This window comes from Lotus japonicus, chromosome 2 (genome assembly GCF_012489685.1).
Source record: "Lotus japonicus ecotype B-129 chromosome 2, LjGifu_v1.2".
NCBI classification, from domain to species: Eukaryota; Viridiplantae; Streptophyta; class Magnoliopsida; order Fabales; family Fabaceae; genus Lotus; species Lotus japonicus.
In genome coordinates this window covers 32,259,021-32,277,326 of record NC_080042.1, presented here as the reverse complement: position 1 = coordinate 32,277,326, position 18,306 = coordinate 32,259,021, and the positions used below count along the sequence as shown (strand labels likewise).

Here is an 18,306-nt window from a genome sequence, read left to right as displayed (position 1 = left end):
TATCTAACCAATCCTCGGTTAGATCACCTCACCCTCTGGTTGAAACTTCAGACCCTCACCGTGGAACCTCTGAACCCAATGCTCCCATAATTAACATTGGTTCTCCACAAGGTGCCTCTGAAGCTCATAGCAGCAATCACCCAGCCTCTCCTGCACCCAACCTCTCCATCATTCCCTATACTCACCTTCAACCCACATCTCTCTCTGAGTGCATCAATATTTTCAATCATGAAGCCTCCTTGAGGCTCCGCAATGTGCACGGTCAGACTGACCTCTGTGAGAATGCTGAAAATGTGGCTGATGAGTGGAACAATTTGAGCACTTGGCTGGTGGCTCAGTTTCCCGTTATGCTGCAGCTCCTGCATGCAGAGGGAAGTCAGAGCATTGAGGCTGCAAAGCAAAGGTTTGCTAGGAGGGTGGCTCTTCATGAACTCGAACAGAGAACCAAGCTTCTTGAAGCCATTGAAGAAGCCAAGAGACAGAAAGAACAAGAAGAAGAAGTTGCCCGTCAAGCAGCAGCTCAGGCTGAACAAGCCAGACTTGAGGCCGAACGTCTTGAAGCTGAGGCTGAGGCAGAGCGACTTGCACCAGTTCTGTTTACTCCTGCTGCTTCTGCTTCCATTCCAGAACCTCAAGCTGCTCAGAACGTTCCTTCCAGCTCTACTCCGACAAGCTCATCCAGACTCGACATCATGGAACAACGTCTTGACACTCATGAATCCATGCTGATTGAGATGAAGCACATGATGATGGAACTTCTGCGCCGTACTGACAAATCTTAGTTTTTTAGGATCTCTTCTTTTTCTTCTTTTTCCTTTTTATTTAACGTTGTTTTATTTAAACTCTGCTTATTTACTTACTTTAATTTGTTCATTTGTGATTCTATATGCATATATCTATATATATTTGTGGCACATATGTTTGCAAAACCTGTTTTATTCATCATTGCTCTATGTTTACATCATACATTATTCCCTATATCTAGAATGGAGGATCCTTCCTCATTCTTCTGCATTCTTGGCGCTGCTCCACTCTTTCCTTCTCCAGACGATCCAATGCATACTCTATGTTGCCAAGTTTGATGCTCAGATCATCTTTTTCTAGACTATCTTCTGTCGTCTTGAGTCTCTTTTCCACAGTCTCCTTCTCTTCCAGCAGATTCAGCTCCCGCTGGCAAAGCTCCTGAATCTCTTCCACGAAGCAGAGGAACTCCTTCAGATCTTTCTCCATCGCTGGACCAAGATCTTCTTCAAGCAGTGTCTTCGTCAGCTCTTGTATGGTCTTTGTACCATCGGGATGCCTAATATTGAGGAACATATCTTCCTCAAACGCCTTCCTTCTGAGCTCTTCTAATGCCATTCTGTATGATGCCATTTTTTTTCTGAATATTATTCGAGGTGTGAAGCTTACCTTTCTCTCCAACGTTTTTATAGGCTTCACTTTCTCTCTGAAAGTTAATGCTCTTACAGTTTCTCGAGGTTAAGTACTTGGTAACTGACCCTTCTATTTCCTCACTTGACCGGTGGTAAACGTTCATCCCTTGCATTAACTCTTCTATTTATTATCGCCTCACTCTGATTCTTACATCGTCTTCTTTTTCTTTCAACTTAGACCTTCTCTAACGGGGAAGTACCTTGTACTTCAAGCTAAGTTTTTCACACCCCAAGCTTTTTGCTTATGACAAAAAGGGGGAGTAAACCCAGTTTTTGATGTGTAAGATGTGTTAGTGTGACTTATTTTTCTTTTGGAGATTTTAAGAGTTCCACCTTCATGACCATAGATGTGTCACTGGGCAAATACAAGGAATACATTTCACTTCTTCTGAAGTGATTCTAAGTTGACTCTGATACCCAAGACTCTGATACCTTGTCCATGACTCTGATCACTTATGCGCTCTGATTATTCGTTTTTCATCTATGTCATAAGCTTTTCACTCTGAACTCTTATATGATTTAGCTCAGAATCTAGACTTTACTAACGTTTTCATCAAGTATTAGATTCAGGGGGAGCTAAGCTCAGAATCAAGCAGTGACTTGAATTCAGAATGAGCAAGATAAACTATTCACATCAGGATAAGTCTTATTCTATATCTCTAAACTCTGAGTGAATTCAGTTTAATGTTTAAGAATTGTTCATCAAAAATCTTAGTTTTGTCATCATCAAAAAGGGGGAGATTGTAAGATCAAGTTTTGATCTAGTAGTACAACTCTATGTTTTGATGATTACAAGTTAACCTTTTGATATGAACAATTGTGGTACTCTAACGTGTTTTTCTGAGTGTGCTATTTACAGGCTCTGACCCTGACTCAATTTCACACGAATCAGAAGCACTGTGTATAAAGGGTAACCCAAGCAACGCTTTCGCATTCACCATGTTCAGTATGAACAGTGGAAAAGCTTCAGAAGATCTGAAGCTATACAAACTCTGATGAGGACTCAGTCGCTAGAAGCTCTGATGATCCAGAAGTTCTGACAACCAAGAAACACTGAAGGTTCAGATGTTCCGATGGTGTAGAAGACTCTGAAGATCCAGAAGCTGAATAGTGGAAACTCTGAAGTCCAGAAGCAAGAAACTCTGAAGGCCATGTTCTTCCCTCTGAGTTCAGAATCAGAAGATACAATGGTCAGAGGATCTGTGCTTTCCCTCTGACTCTGATCAACCTGCTTCACAAGTTCCAATACGAAGCATTCCTCTGATCAGAAGTCTCCTAGGTTAAAAGGTCAAGTCGCTATCCAAGTACAAAAGCAAGTGTACCTTCCTGACGACCTACCTAACGTTCTCAGCCACAGCAGAAGCTGGATTTTCCAGAACTGCCCTCCAACGGTAGCATTTCCATGCAACGCTCAACCCTAATCCTTGGAGTATATATAGAGGCTGAAGATTGAAAGAAGCGGCTAGAAGAAGAAAAAATATACAAGAAGCAATACACACGCGCAAGATATATTCTAAGCTTTCTTTCATCTTGTAATTTATTTTAGTTTACACTCAGCTTATTCAGAAGCAAACCCTTGTAAACACCAACCTCAAACAGTTGTTTGATTTTTCCTTTAGGAGATCAAGGTTGATCGGATCCTAGAGAAGACTAAGAGAGTGAATCTTAGTGTGAGCTAAGTCAGTGTAATTGTTAGTCACTTGTAGGTTTCAAGTGCAGTTGTAACTCTTACCTGATTAGTGGATTGCCTTCATTCTAAGAAGGAAGAAATCACCTTAACGGGTGGACTGGAGTAGCTTGAGTGATTTATCAAGTGAACCAGGATAAAATCCTTGTGTGATTTTCTATCTCTATCTTTTGCACTTAGTTCTCGAAAAGATTTGTTAAAATCTTTAAGGTGGTAGTTTTGTACTGAAAACGTTATTCAAACCCCCCCTTTCTACCGTTTTTCATACCTTCAGGGAGATCGAAGAAACTTGTTAGGAAAATCAAAAAGTCAGTCTTAGGCTTTAGTTATCATGCCATGTTGGCGATTGTTTTGAGTCATTAGGCTTTAGCACTAGTTAGTTTTCTCATAATCGTCGCCTCAGGTTTCTTCTTAAAAGACACACTTAGCTCTCATGCTTCGAGCTCGGTGTCTTGTGGACTGGGCGAGACCCTAGGGTCCGTCGCCCAAGTGCGCCAGCCCGGGGCGACGTGCGAGCCAGGAAATTGGGCCTTGTCCCCGGAGGCCCAACTAGCCCATTAAGAGAAACTAGGGGCGCCAAGCCCAACCCCCAAATCTATAAATAGGGGACGGTTACCAATTGTAAGGGACTCTTAGCTCATTTGAGAAATAAAAGCTTGAAATTCAGTTACTTTCTCTCTCTAAGCGGTTACGCTCTAAACTATCTCTAGATTCCCACATCACGATCCTTTCACTATGGGTACCGTACCTCATCTCTATGTTCTTGGATAGAACACAAGCATACTTTTCCCTGAGCACCCGCGCCCAGAGAGCATTAGGATTAGAGATAAGGCCCCATCCCATCTTCATTACAAGCGCTCTGTTAATCTCATTATGCTTGCGAATACCCAGACCTCCTTCGCTCTTTGGATGACAAATTTTTTACCAAGCAATGGGATGTGCTGCACGAGAAGACTCGACGGATCCCCAAATGAAATCGTGCTGCATACGCTCCAAGCTTCCACAAACCTGTTTCGGGAGGAGGTTTGTCTGCATACAATAAGTAGGGAGAGAACTTACCATTGACTTTACTAAGGTAGTACTACTTGCAAAACTCAGAACATGGGATCGCCAGGTTGAGAGCCTTTTCTGTGTACGGTCCAGAATGAATTGATACTAACTTGACCCCATTCGCTGGTGAGCCAAGGGTACTCCAAGGTAGCGGCCCAGGTCATTTGTCAGGGTGAAACCCGCTACCTCCCCAAGTTGTCTAGCCACATTCCTGTTAACATTCGGTGATACCATGAGATGGATCTTAGAGAGACTAACCTTCATCCCAGAGGCTTTACAAAACTCATCAAGACAAGACATCGTGTTCTCCATTTGATCTAGGGAAGCCTTGCCAATTAATAAGAGATCATCAGAAAAGAAAAGGTGCGAAAGAGGGGGGCCATTCCTTGAGAGCTTAATCGGTTCCTATCCTCCACTAGCCATTTCATCATTGATACGATGAGCCAAACGTTCCATACAAAGGACAAACAAATAGGGGGAGAGAGGATCCCCTTGGCGAAGTCCCCTTTGAGGCCGGAAAGAAGGAGACCGGTCCGTGTTAAAACAAATTTGGAAGCTACAAGAGGTAATACAATGCATGATAAGGGTACACATGTGATCCTCTAGACCAATCATCTGAAGAGTCTCAAGAACAAAATCCCACCTCAATTTATCATAAGCTTTTTCCAGGTCCACTTTAATGGCCATCCAACCCTCATTCCTCTTAAGAAGCCGCATGGAATGGAACACCTCCTGTGCAATAATGATATTGTCGGAGCTATGCCTTCCAGGTACAAAACTGCATTGATTGGGAATACTAACTTAGCCATCACCCTTTGGAGTCTATTGGTAATGACTTTAGTGATAGAGTTATACACCACATTACAAAGAGGTATGGGCATGTATTGTGTAATACGCTCAGGGGCATCAACCTTAGGAAAATGCACGAGCAAAGTCTCATTCACCTGTTGCACAAGAGAAGGGTTAGAAAAACAATCAGTTACAAGCTTCAACACAGACTTACCAACCATCCCCCATTGAGATTGGAAGAAGATTGGTTGTAGGCCATCTAGGCCCGAGGCTTTTAAAGGCCCCATACTAAAAATAGCATCTTTAACTTCCTCCTCCATGAACCCCCTTTGAAGATGGGACAGCTCTGATTGGGTCAAGGAAGGGAAGCTACTATCACAAAGCAGGTTCTCGACGCCACCCTCATTGACATCACTCTGCTGGAAGAAATTTACTGTGTAGTCTAACAGAGCCTCATACTCTGTGATCATTCTACCGTCTTCCTTCAAGAGGGCTTCAATCTTGTTCCTCTTCCTCCGGATTAAGTTAGTTGTATGAAAGAAATTGGTGTTGCGGTCACCATATTGAAGCCACAAACAACTGGATTTCTGGGCCCATAATAACTCTTCCTGGACCAGCACAGTGTGGTACTCTTTCCATAGCTTCCGTTGCAGGTCTTCCAAGCCACGATTAAACACCATACTAAGCCTCAAATTGATACCTCAAGCTTCTTCATCAATCTATGTTTACGGCGGAAAATATTACCAAAAATCTCATTATTCCACGTCGTGGCCTCCTCTCGAAAGTCACTTGAAGAAGAAATCCAGTCATCCCTTTCCTTCCACGCATGCTCCACGACCTTGGGGAAATCTTCATGGGTAAGCCAGCTTGCTAAGAACCTAAAGGGTCGCTTATACTGGCGTTGATTGACAAGACCCGAAACAACAATAAGGAGAGGCTTGTGGTATGACTTCAATTGTGGCAAGTGAACCACCACAGACTCCAGGAATTTGTGCCACCAGTGAGGGTTGCAAACGCCCCTGTCGATCCTCTCCTTTACACCCCTACCCTCCTAGGTGAACGAAGGGCCCTTAAATCCCAGGCGTCGATTGACAAGACCCGAAACAGCAATAAGGAGAGACTTGTGGTCTGACTTCAATTGTGGCAAGTGAACCACCACATACTCCGGGAATTTGTGCCACCAGTGAGGGTTGCAAACGCCCATGTCGATCCTCTCCTTTACACCCCTACCCTCCTAGGTGAACGGAGGGTCCTTAAATCCCATGTCAAAGAGACCACAAGAGAATAGGCAATCCTGGAATCTACGCATGGAGGAAACGTTCAGGTCAGACCCACCCGCCTTATCCACAGCCTCCAAGTAGGCATTAAAATCCCCTAAGACGAGCCAAGGGTCACCCAACGATGGTCTAAGACGAGGGAGCTCGTCCCAAAGCTGTCTACAATATACTAAAACTCTTTTAATCTTCTAGACGTATATACGAAAACATAAAATATAACTTAATTTTTTTTTGGTAATATGGAGAGGCAAAACTCTTTTTTTTTTTTTTTTGCTTCATCGAAAAATAAAGCCCCGAATTTTTAAGTTAATTTCCAGATCAATCTTTTAAAACTATTTGATATCAATTCTTTTGGCATATTTTTTTAAGGATTTTTTGGCAAATTTGATATCATTTTGAACATAACATTCAAAAAAGTTATTTTGGAATATAAAAAACTAATCATGATCATTGAAAAAAAACTTTGTCAACCTACATCTTAATGGTAGAAAAGTTACTATTTCTAATTTACAATTGACTTTTGTTAATTATTCTAATGTCATTAATAACTATTAAATTAACTATTAAATACAATATTAATACGTAACTAAAAGATGCAATATTAATACATTAATTATTTCTGAAAATATGGAATCATTTAACATTTCAATTACTAAAAAATTAGAAAATATAAATATGACATCATTCACCTACTAATTATAGCATGGGAGGGAAAACTTATAAAGAAAGGTATAGAATGAGAGTGTGACACTTGTCGGTAGTATTGATCTCGCATCATGCACTGATAGAATATGAGTACTTAGTTGGCATACATTAGACTTTTTCACATTTCCTCTCTCGTTTTTCTTTTTTAAATACGTATATCACATATCTAAGTTTTTTTTTTCTAATCCTAGTTACATTCCAATTCTTTTTTTTTTCTTCTAATTTTTTATTCTTTGTATCAATACACCAAAACTAACCTTCCGATGCAAAAAATAGCAAAACCATTTTACTCTTACAGATGTATATAAAAAACATAAAATACAAATTTTTTGAGTTAATTTCAAAATCAATCCTTTAAAACTATTTGATAGCAATTTTTTATGGCATATTTAATATCATATTTTGAACGTAAGATATTATATTTAATTTTTTTATTTTATAATTTTAAAAATAACCATAATCATTACAAAAAAAAGTTTGTCAGCATACATTTTAATGCTAGAAAAGTCACAATTGACTTTTATTAATTATTCTAATGTTATTAAAAATCATTAAATGTCAAATTAATACAATAGTTATTTTTGAAAAAAGTCACGAATAAATTTTACTAATTATTCTAATGTCATTAATAACGATTAAATGCAATATTAATAAATTAATTATAATGTCAAAAATAGGGAATTATTTAATATATAAATTAATAAAAAAATCACAAAATATAAATATGATATTATCTACCTACTAATTATAATATGAGAGAGAAAGCTTAGGAAGAAAGACATATAACGAGAGGTGACACTTGTCGGAGTTGTCACTTTTTAGTTTCAGAAATAGTATATAGTATATAAAGGATAAAATAGAATAGAATAAAAAAACAAATCATTTAAAAATTAAGATAAATTGTCAGCAAAACTTTTAGCTATAAATTTCATGACAATTTATCTTTCCAATGTAATAAAAATATAATCTGTGTTGTGACTGAAGATTATTGGCTCTTTCATTTGGCTTTGTTTCTGATTGCTATTTTGTCAGAAAATAAAAAAGGACAAACCTCAGGTTTTCAAACGTGTTGTTAACGTGGATACTTTACGACATGCCTATATAAACTAATTCTCATCCTCGTGAAAGAACAAAGATTGAGTCTTTCTACCTCTTTGTTGTTATGAAAAGATTGGTAAGTGGGTGTTCATCATTCTTTTAATCTATGTAATGTTCAATGTTGATCTGGGTTGTTTTTAAATTTCATGGCTCAATTTGAAATTATTCAATTTTTTGCACTGTTCTAGAGTTATTATTTGCAGTTCATAATTTCCAAAGAATAAGTGTAGACTTGGTGTAGTTGTTTAGCTTCACTTTTCATTTGGATTCTGTTATGTTTGCCTTATATTTTTTTTTTATTTTGGTGGTGGATTGTTGTGAATCTTGTTCTGATTTTATACTGAAGTTGTGTTGAGGAGAAGAAATGGCCAAAGTTGTCATCTTTTTTGTGGGGCTTGTGCTCTTGCACTGTTGGGTAGCCATGGCAGAGGCAGAGTATTTGAAATACAAAGATCCAAAACAGCCTCTGAGTACACGAATCAAGGACCTTATTAACAGGATGACTTTAGAAGAGAAAATTGGCCAGATGGTGCAGATTGATCGCAGTGTTGCTTCTGCTGATGTGATGAAGAAGTATTTTATTGGTAAGATTCATCTTTGTGTTTTCTAATTTGCCAAATCCTTGACATATTGGAATATATGATTATTTTATTTATGACATATTTACTTAATGAGTAATTTTTATTAGGGAGTATGCTAAGTGGGGGTGGCAGTGTTCCCAAGCAACATGCTTCTGCAGAGGATTGGGTTGACATGGTGAATGATTTTCAAAAGGGTGCTTTATCTACTAGGTTGGGAATTCCAATGATATATGGGATTGATGCTGTTCATGGCCATAACAATGTCTATAGAGCAACCATTTTTCCTCACAATGTTGGTCTAGGAGCTACCAGGTAAATCACCACTATGCTTATGTACACCATTTTAATTAGTTTCAAGTGGTTATGCTCTTCCCTATATCAGTATGAGTGATAATCAAAATATTCAATTTAAAACTAATTTAATCATGGTTTCACTGGTTTAGCTAAATGGATATCCAATTTGGTGTTTAGATTAATGCTGTAAATTATTCTTTAGTTGCTTTTTTAACCTTTTGTTATATCTTAATCTTCAAACTTTTTGGCTTAACTATTATTTTGGTTCTATAGTTTTACATGATCTTTTTCTCTATTGTTTCAATTGCTCTAATTAAGCAAAAGTTAACTAATTTACGTAACAGTTTCTAATTTTTTCTTTTTTGAACTGATTTACTGATTAACTTTTTTTTGACTGTCATGTTTAGACACATTATGTCACTTTTTATGTAAAAAATTGTGATATATTTCAATTTTTTCTGTCAGTTATTGAATGACAACTTAGCATATGTACCAAATTTGTTCAATTTTAAAAGGATATGGACTTAATTGGAAAAATTGAAACTATAATAATCAAAACCACGCATTCACAAAACTATAACGATGAAAATTGTAAGTAAGCCCTTTTATATAGGTGATGTTGAAAAACAGTGCAAACTTGTCTTTCCAAAAAGTTGATAGGAAGAGTTAACTAGGCATAGGCTTTCTTGAGTGAATCAGATTATATATACATATATTGTTACTATATTAATATGTATCTTCATGACAAAGTTTTAACCTAAACATATAGAGACCCTCAACTGGTGAAGAAGATTGGAGAAGCAACTGCACTTGAAGTTAGAGCAACAGGAATTCAATATGCTTTTGCTCCTTGCATAGCGGTAATTGAGAAATGCCCATTATGCGTTTTTCTTGAGTGTCTTGTTATTGATAAGTCTCACATTCACTAGAAATATGGCTAACTAAGTATTTAAAAAGGGTAGAGAAACGCTCGTTCCGAAATTCGCTTTTAGATTAGAGTTAAGTCTGACTCAAATTCTAATACTTACTTGATAAACATATCTCTGTTTTTATAGGTTTGCCGAGATCCTAGGTGGGGCCGATGCTATGAAAGTTATAGTGAAGATCATACAATAGTTCAAGCTATGACTGAGCTCATTCCAGGACTGCAAGGTGACATCCCAGCAAACTCACCAAAGGGAGTTCCATTTGTTGCTGGAAAGTAAGAATTCATGTCTTGCAGTAGGTAGTTTAGTTTCATATGCTTGTTTTCTCCCTGAGAAGTGATTGGTGGCTTGAATTTTTTAGCCACAAATATGACATGACAAATTTTTGAATTAACCAATCACAGCTAAAGTCATTAATGGGGTCCAGAAATAAAAACAACAATGATATAAAATCAACCAATAAACATCACCAAGGCACAGAGATGATTTTTCGTCTCGTGCTATCACGCATTTTCCTTTCTGCCTAACGACTTATGGTTGAGAAGTTTCATATTGACTAACGATATGGCCAATATAGTCCTTATAAAGGGTAGAGCAAGCATCACCTCTAACCTAGCTTTTGGGGTAGAATAAGACTTAACCCAAATTAAGATGGTATCATAGCCTATCCTATACCGATTTATCGAAAACCACCAATACTTGTTTTATTCTTCATAGGTCATATCAAATGTTGTCTGTCATTGCTTTTCATGTTGATTATTTTGTTAATTTTAGATCTTTCTTCTTCAATTCTTAACTTTTCCTTTATATTTTTGACAATGATGGAATTTGTCTCAGCGTTAGCGTTTGATGTGCTGGGATTTTTTTTTTCACAGGAATAAAGTTGCAGCTTGTGCTAAGCACTATGTTGGTGATGGTGGAACAACAAAAGGAATAAATGAGAACAACACAGTGATAGACAGACATGGGTTGCTCAGCATTCACATGCCAGCATACTATAAGTCAATCATTAAGGGTGTGGCAACCATCATGGTCTCTTACTCCAGCTGGAACGGAGAAAAAATGCACGCTAATCGTGATCTAGTCACCGGCTTTCTAAAGAACAAACTTCGTTTTAGGGTAACAATTTACCTCCTCTACTTTTGAATTAGGCTTGTGGAAGCCAACGTAAAATTGACCGACCTCAATCAAAAGAATAAGGCCTTAGTTACGTGTTATGTGTAATCACAACATTGATTTCGGCCTAAAGGTCTTTGTTTATGAATCATCACATTAATAGAGTCCTAAGAAATGTATCTGTTTGTTTCAGGGTTTTGTCATATCAGATTGGCAGGGAATTGACAGGATAACTTACCCTCCTCATGCAAACTATACATATTCCATTCAAGCCGGAGTCAGTGCTGGTATTGACATGGTAAGCTAAGACCCCTTTTGGATACCGACCAAAAAGCAATTATTGGAGCTTATTTATTGTTTTTCAAGAAAACAACAATAAGTGGTGCTCTTTAGTCTTCAACCAAACAAGGTCCAAGAGTTTCATGTTTGTTGCCTATGCATAGCCTTATTTGATTTTTAACAATGCATATATCATTTTTTACTCTTAAATTGATTTCATAATGCTGCAGGTAATGATTCCCTATAACTTCACAGAACTCATTGATGGCCTAACCATGCTGGTGAAAAATAATTTCATACCAATGAGTCGAATTGATGATGCAGTTAAGAGAATTTTGAGGGTCAAGTTTGTTATGGGTCTATTTGAGAATCCATTGGCTGATTATAGTCTAGTGAGCCAGCTTGGGAGCCAGGTAATTAAACAATCACTTGGTCATGTATAAATATGTTGCTTCATATATTCATTTATACCCAGGGGTCATCTATAATTTGACAGGAGCATAGAGATTTGGCTAGGGAAGCTGTGAGAAGATCATTAGTCTTATTAAAGAATGGAGAAAGTGTTGATGAACCATTGCTCCCTCTTCCTAAAAGGGCTTCAAAAATACTTGTTGCTGGAACCCATGCTAATAATCTAGGCTATCAATGTGGTGGATGGACCATTGAATGGCAAGGACTCAGTGGCAACAACCTTACTAGTGGTAATACTATACATTCCGTCTAAACTTTGTGTGTGTACATGTTTGGTTTCTTGTTAGGAAATCCTATAATCAATTCTGGTAGAGTAAAAATAAATTCAGGAAGAAAATATTAATATTTAGGAGTATTTTGGAGAATTTATTTCAAACTCAAAATAATTGTGATAGAAGCTAGAGAGTGTAGATTTTGCATTGAACATAAATTTTACAACTGAATTGCATAACATTACACAACAAAAATCACTTATTCACTTTGAACTTACTTTTACTATAACCAATTTTAACAAAATCAATTATGACAAATGCTTATCCGAACACGTGGAGTAAATTTTGTGAGTAGCTTATGAGTTTCAGAATTGATTCTAGTGAATATGAAGCTCATCCATACATGCTATATTTTCCTTACCTTGTTGCACTGAGAATACAATGCTGACACTTATGGCTTATCTGATGTACAGGTACCACAATTCTGAGTGCTATCACAAGCACAGTTGAGGAAGATACAGAGATAGTCTACAAGGAGAACCCTGATCTAAACTATGTGAAGTCCAATAACTTTTCATATGCTATTGTGGTAGTTGGAGAAACTCCATATGCTGAAACCAATGGTGATAGCTTGAATTTGACCCTCTCTAATCCTGGTTCTGAGATCATAAACAATGTTTGTGGAGGAGTGAAGTGTGTTGTTGTGCTTATCACTGGTCGCCCTGTGGTTATGCAGCCATATCTTGATGCAATTGATGCCCTTGTTGCTGCTTGGCTCCCTGGTAGTGAAGGTCAAGGTGTGAGTGATGTGTTATTTGGTGACTATGGGTTCAGTGGAAAGCTCCCAAGGACATGGTTCAAGAGTGTTGATCAGTTGCCTATGAATGTTGGAGATCCTCATTATGACCCATTATTCCCATTTGGATTTGGCCTAACAACCAAACCCAACAAAGCCAATTAAAAATTCAACATAGTTGCCTCTTTTACCATTCTTCTCCATTGTTTATTATTATCAACAAAATTAATGCAAAATAAACATGCAATTTTATGATGGTGCATAAAATATCTAAGAAGTGTTTAATTTTTTTTTCTTCGACAGATTGTGGCGGTAATAAACAGCCTCAATCTCTATGGGTGGTCGAATCATGGTCGTATGTCCACAAATTGCTACATTCAACTAAAGTTATAAAGACAAAAGCCAACATAGCACTTATGATTTTGAACTTCTATCTCATACAATTAACTTTCTGACGTAAATTCTAACAATGTAAACAAAAAAAACTACATAATTCGATCTGACAATGAAGTAGCCTTCTAAGGACGTTCATTCCCGGCAACGGCAATCGGTCACGGAATATAGGGTGGCGTACACAGTAAAACCCGCAAGCTATCGCTACCATTTCCAAAAGCACCAAATACATTATCAACGCAACCACCAAGCACATTTTGCACGCTGAAGTTGTGAGAGTCGGCATCCAGCATGTAAAACACCATCTCTTTTCTCAGAGATGGTTCAGATCTTGAGAGATGACTCGCAAGAATCTTCACGGTGGTGCTCTGGAGTAGCTCCTGCTGGACCACCCCTAAGGGCTTGATGTGGTGCATCAACGGCAGTATCGGCTGCGAGAAAATGTGGAGGAAATCCAACCGTTGAGTCGTGCGAACAAACCTTATTGCTAGCTCGATCTCACCCATCTTCTTCATACCAGCATGTGTGAGAACCAAGAGAGAATATGTATTTCTATATACCCGACCCGTTTGAAGCGTAAATATACAGACCTACCTTTCCTATACAAAAGTCAGGTCTCGTTGGTTCAATTAGGTTGTCCAATTCAAGCACGCCCCAACTGTCAAACACTCCAATGGTTAAAACAGTGCAAGGATTATACACCTTCCACTTGTACTGCTCATTCCACCTTGGCTCCAAGCTATCCGATACGATCCTCGTACTTACCCATTTGTTACCATATTTTGCTACGATGTACGCATCGGTTGAGCTTTTACCATTTACCATCTTCATCGGTACTAGATTCTTGCAACTAATGACGCCAAGCTCCACCGTGCCAACTGGAGGCTTCCAAAGTTGTCTTTCCGTGGGGCGGTAATCGTTGCACACGTGAGCGGCCTCGTCCATCACGTTATACCCACCGTCGAAGCAAAAGCAAAGGTGCTTCCTTCCCTTGTAACCACTTTTCTCCTTGTTTGGGCTCTCGAAGGTGAACCAGCGCGACGTGATACTCCGGTCATCGACTCTCCTTTTGATCGCGGTGAGAGGTATTCTTAGCAAACCCGAAGTCATCGGGGCTTTGTGTTGCCGATTCACCAAAGTTATAACAAGTTAGTCAGTGGTGGACTCAGCAACGACAACCATTTTTTACTTCAGAACCTGAAACCAAATTTGGGCTTTGACTTGAGACCATGCCTCCTTCGACGACGTTAAAGGCATAACGTCTTGAGCTTTTAGAATAGTGGCACGAAGGTACCAAAACATTGCTGATTAATACACCTTGGCTCATGAATTGACGTTACTGGAGGTGTCGCTTTTCCACGCGTCGAGGAATGATTCGTCAGCCTATGTGCCGATCCACATGGCTATCATGAGGTCCCCGTGCTGAGCCCCATCACCTTCCATTCTGTACCACTGCGGGGCCAAAGGGCTGTCTGGTGGGACCCTTACTGGAATCTCATTCACATCAAAACACACTCCACCCAGGAGGCTACGACCGTCCACGTTAGACGCGTGGTTCCTTATTGATGGGTCCCACACGATGATCTCGAGTATCGGGAAGGAATCAGGTGTGTTGTGGCTAAAAGCGAAGGTCCGGTTCCACTTTAATAGCATGGTCTTTCGTGCGGGAAGGAATCAGGTGCGTTCAGTGTACTCTTTAGGTGAGAGTTTATTGTGCTATTATCCACCTTATTAGTGAAAATTGTAATTGCTCTGTTGATCCTTTGTGGTTCCAGAAAGATTTGTGATGTAATTCATTAATTTATTAGTGGAGAATTTTACTGGCTTGGTCTCGTGGGTTTTTTTTTATCTCTTTGAGGGTTTTTCCCACGTTAAACTAATTCTGGTGTCTCTTGTTTATTATTTTTTATTTTTGTGTTTATAATTGTTGCCTGAATTATTTGTCTGACAACCATTTTAATTGCACGGAGGAAAAAAGTCGATCTAGGTGCTTCCGCTAAATTATTATATGTTTAATTATTTGTCATCTTTCCCCAATAACTGGTATCAGAGCTCCTTGGTTGGAGTTCTGTTTGGTGCTCTTAAAATGGGTGAAGGTGATGTTGCTGATACCATGCTGAAATTGGATTCTTCCAATTGCTCTATTTGGAAAATCCTGAATGGAAGATTTTCTCTTTTGTAAAGATCTGTATGATCCCATTGACGGAGATGGCACTAAACCAGATAATACATCTGAAGCAAAATGGACAAAGACAAATAGAAAAACTATTGTTATGATCAGGCAATTGATAGAGCAGATTATCTATCATCATGTGGCTAGTGAGACTAATGCTCATAGTTTGTGGAAGAAATTGAAGGACAAGTTTGAGTCAAAAAAGGCACAAAACAAGGTATTTCTATTTCGTAGACTGGTTAATCAGAAGTACAGGGATGGTTCTTCAGTGGCTGAGCATATGCTCAGTTTCCAAAATATTGTGAATTATTTGACTACTATAGAAGTTTCCTTATCTGATGAGATACTTGCATTGTTGTTGCTTAGTTCATCGCTAGACAGTTGGGAAACATTGGTGGTATCTCTGAGTAACTCCACTAATGGGAATATGAGTCTCACTACTGTAAAAGAAGCCCTCTTGAATGAAGAAATCAGGAGGAAGGGACACAATATGTCTAGTTCATCGGCTCACACATAAGCTTTGGTTGCTGAGTCACGGGGGAGAATTCAACATATAAATTTCATAAATCACATGACCGGAGCAAGTCAAGAGGAAGTTCAAGGACAATAAAAGACATCAAGTGCTTTAATTGTAATAGAATGGGACACATGCGAAGAGAATGCAGGTCTCTGAAAAGAGGTAAATCAAGGGAAATATGCAATGATAAGAAAGAAGATAAAGAAACTGCTGCAGTTGTATCTGATGGTGAAGTTGTTGCTGTTTTTCAAGATGATTATGTTAATCTCACGTGCCAAGATAATGAATGGGTTGTTGATTTTGTTGCCTCATTTCATGTTACTCCTCATCGTGAGTATTTTACATCCTACACTACTGGAGACTTTGGGCAGGTGAAGATGGGTAATCACGGGGTAAGCACGGTTGCTGGCATTGCAGATATCTGGGTAGAAACTAATATTGGATGCAAGCTACACTTGAAGAACGTCAAACACATTCCTGGCATGCGCCTCAGCTTGATTTCGGTACATGTACTTGATAAAGATGGTTACCATAATTTCTTTGCTGATGGTAATTGGAAGTGCAACAAGGGGACTTTAGTGGTAGCAAAGGGAGTGAAGAAAAATACTCTTTATTGGACTTCCACAAAAATGACAGCACCTTAGATGAATGCAGTTGAGGATTGTTCTACAGAGCTATGGCATAAGCGGCGCGGTCATTTGAGTGAGAAGGGACATGATATTCTTGTAAGGAAAACTCTGCTTCCGGTGAAAGGTGCATCTTTAAAGACTTGCTTTTATTTTATTGTTGGTAAATAACAAAGAGTTTCTTTCCACACTCACCCTCCTCATAGAGGGTCACATATCTTTGATTTAGTTCACACTGATGTTTGCTCAATGGATGTTAAATCTCTTAGTGATTATTCATATTATGTTACATTTATTGATGATCATTCTAGAAAAGTGTGGGATTTTGTTTTGAAATCCAAAGACCAGGTACTTGATGTGTTCAAACACTTTCATGCTAGTGTGGAAAGAGAAACATGTAAATTGTTGAAATGTGTCAGAGCAGATAATGGTTGTGAGCACAGGGGGCCATTTGAGCATTATTGCAACGAGAATGAAATCAAGCTTAAGAAGGCATTTCCAAAGACTCCACAGCATAATGGAGTTGCAAAGAGAATGAATCGCACTATTAATGACAGAATCAGGTGCATACTCTCTCATGCCAAATTATCTAATCCTTTAGGGGTGAAGCATTGACAACTGTAGTAGATTTGATCAACCTTTCTCCTTCAATTCCTCTTGATGGTGATGTTCCTAAGAGGGTATGATGAGGGAAAGATGTCTCATACAGTCATTTGAGAGTATTTGGTTGTGTAAGTATGTGCAATAATGAAGAAGATTATGTTGATGGTTGGATTTTAACACTACAAATAATGAAGGGTGTTGAACCAACTTATATGTATCACTATTCTTCATTAATGACAAGTTATCCATGAGTTCTCCTTTCAATTGTTTAGCATTTTTTCCCTTACAATTCTTCCTCTGGGTTTCACTCAAATACATAATGTAGAAATATAACAAAAAGAGAATCTTAAATATTCATGTTACGACACAATGGTAGCCTCATGTATTCTTTAATCAACAAATTCCCTTGAGTAGTCCAACAGCAAAATCAAGTAGTTCTTATTTCTAGGGTTTGTCGCTTCCAACCTCGTGAAATCCAACATTTTTCTCTAACCTCATCGTCTCTAGCGGAGAGCACTAGCCTCATCCTCACCATGTCAATCAGGTGGTCCGTCAAGTCACACCACATCATGCTGTTTAGGAAAAATATGAATAACTAGTATCATTATAAATAGTTATTTGATTACTATACATTAAAGTTCTAGATAGGTGTACAAGATTGATTGAAGTTTGTTCAGGTTGTCCATTCATGAAAAAATTGGGGAAAAGATAACAGGTAAACCTTCGCGCAACACTACTTAGGTTAGATACTCCACTAATCCATTTGCAGATGCATCAGTAAAAACTAGCCCTAAATTTTTCAACATTGTATGAAGTATAATAGTGTTTCTGAACCAGGTAATTTTCAATCTACATCATACATATCCCGAAATTCAACCCAAACTCATACCAAGATATGTTAAATTATTCTTTGCTTGCCAGAAAACACCGTTTAAGAAAATATAATCTAATTTCAATTATCAACTTTCATAAAATACTGTCTGTCATGAACTTTTTGTTTTTTGTTATGCTATGAGGAAAAAGTAATCTTGTTGTCTACGTAGGTACAATAATGACGGAGATTATTTTGGTTGTTGGATTTTAACACTACCAATAATGAAGGGTATTGAAAAACTCAAACGTATCACTGCTCTTCATCAATGACAAGTTATCCATTAGTTCTCCTTACAATTTTTTACCATTTTTTCACTTACAATTATTCCTCTTGGTTTCAGTCAAATACATAATGTAGATATATAACAAAAAGAGAATGACAAAATGAAAGCCTCATGTATTCTATA

General features: G+C 38.2%; 1 protein-coding gene and 1 pseudogene across 1 annotated transcript; one reads left to right on the top strand and one right to left on the bottom strand.

Moving 5' to 3' along the window:
* The first annotated feature begins 7,964 nt into the window (after positions 1-7,964).
* LOC130737898 (uncharacterized) lies at positions 7,965-13,094 on the top strand. Its single transcript, XM_057589758.1, has 10 exons — positions 7,965-8,115; positions 8,386-8,623; positions 8,728-8,932; positions 9,684-9,774; positions 9,970-10,115; positions 10,716-10,959; positions 11,150-11,254; positions 11,466-11,648; positions 11,732-11,936; positions 12,392-13,094. The coding sequence occupies exons 2-10, from the start codon at positions 8,404-8,406 to the stop codon at positions 12,877-12,879; spliced, it is 1,887 nt and encodes a 628-aa protein (XP_057445741.1). The 5' UTR covers positions 7,965-8,115; positions 8,386-8,403; the 3' UTR covers positions 12,880-13,094.
* Positions 13,095-13,265: 171 nt separating this feature from the next.
* LOC130736348 (multiple C2 domain and transmembrane region protein 16-like) lies at positions 13,266-14,769 on the bottom strand (annotated as a pseudogene).
* Positions 14,770-18,306: the final 3,537 nt, after the last annotated feature.

Bases quoted from the DNA above. Each gene is read 5' to 3' on its own strand.
- LOC130737898 (XM_057589758.1), top strand. From the start codon at position 8,404: ATGGCCAAAGTTGTCATCTTTTTTGTGGGGCTTGTGCTCTTGCACTGT. The intron at 8,624-8,727 runs GTAAGATTCATC...AATTTTTATTAG, and splicing joins GATGAAGAAGTATTTTATTG to GGAGTATGCTAAGTGGGGGT. The intron at 10,116-10,715 runs GTAAGAATTCAT...TTTTTTTCACAG, and splicing joins GTTCCATTTGTTGCTGGAAA to GAATAAAGTTGCAGCTTGTG.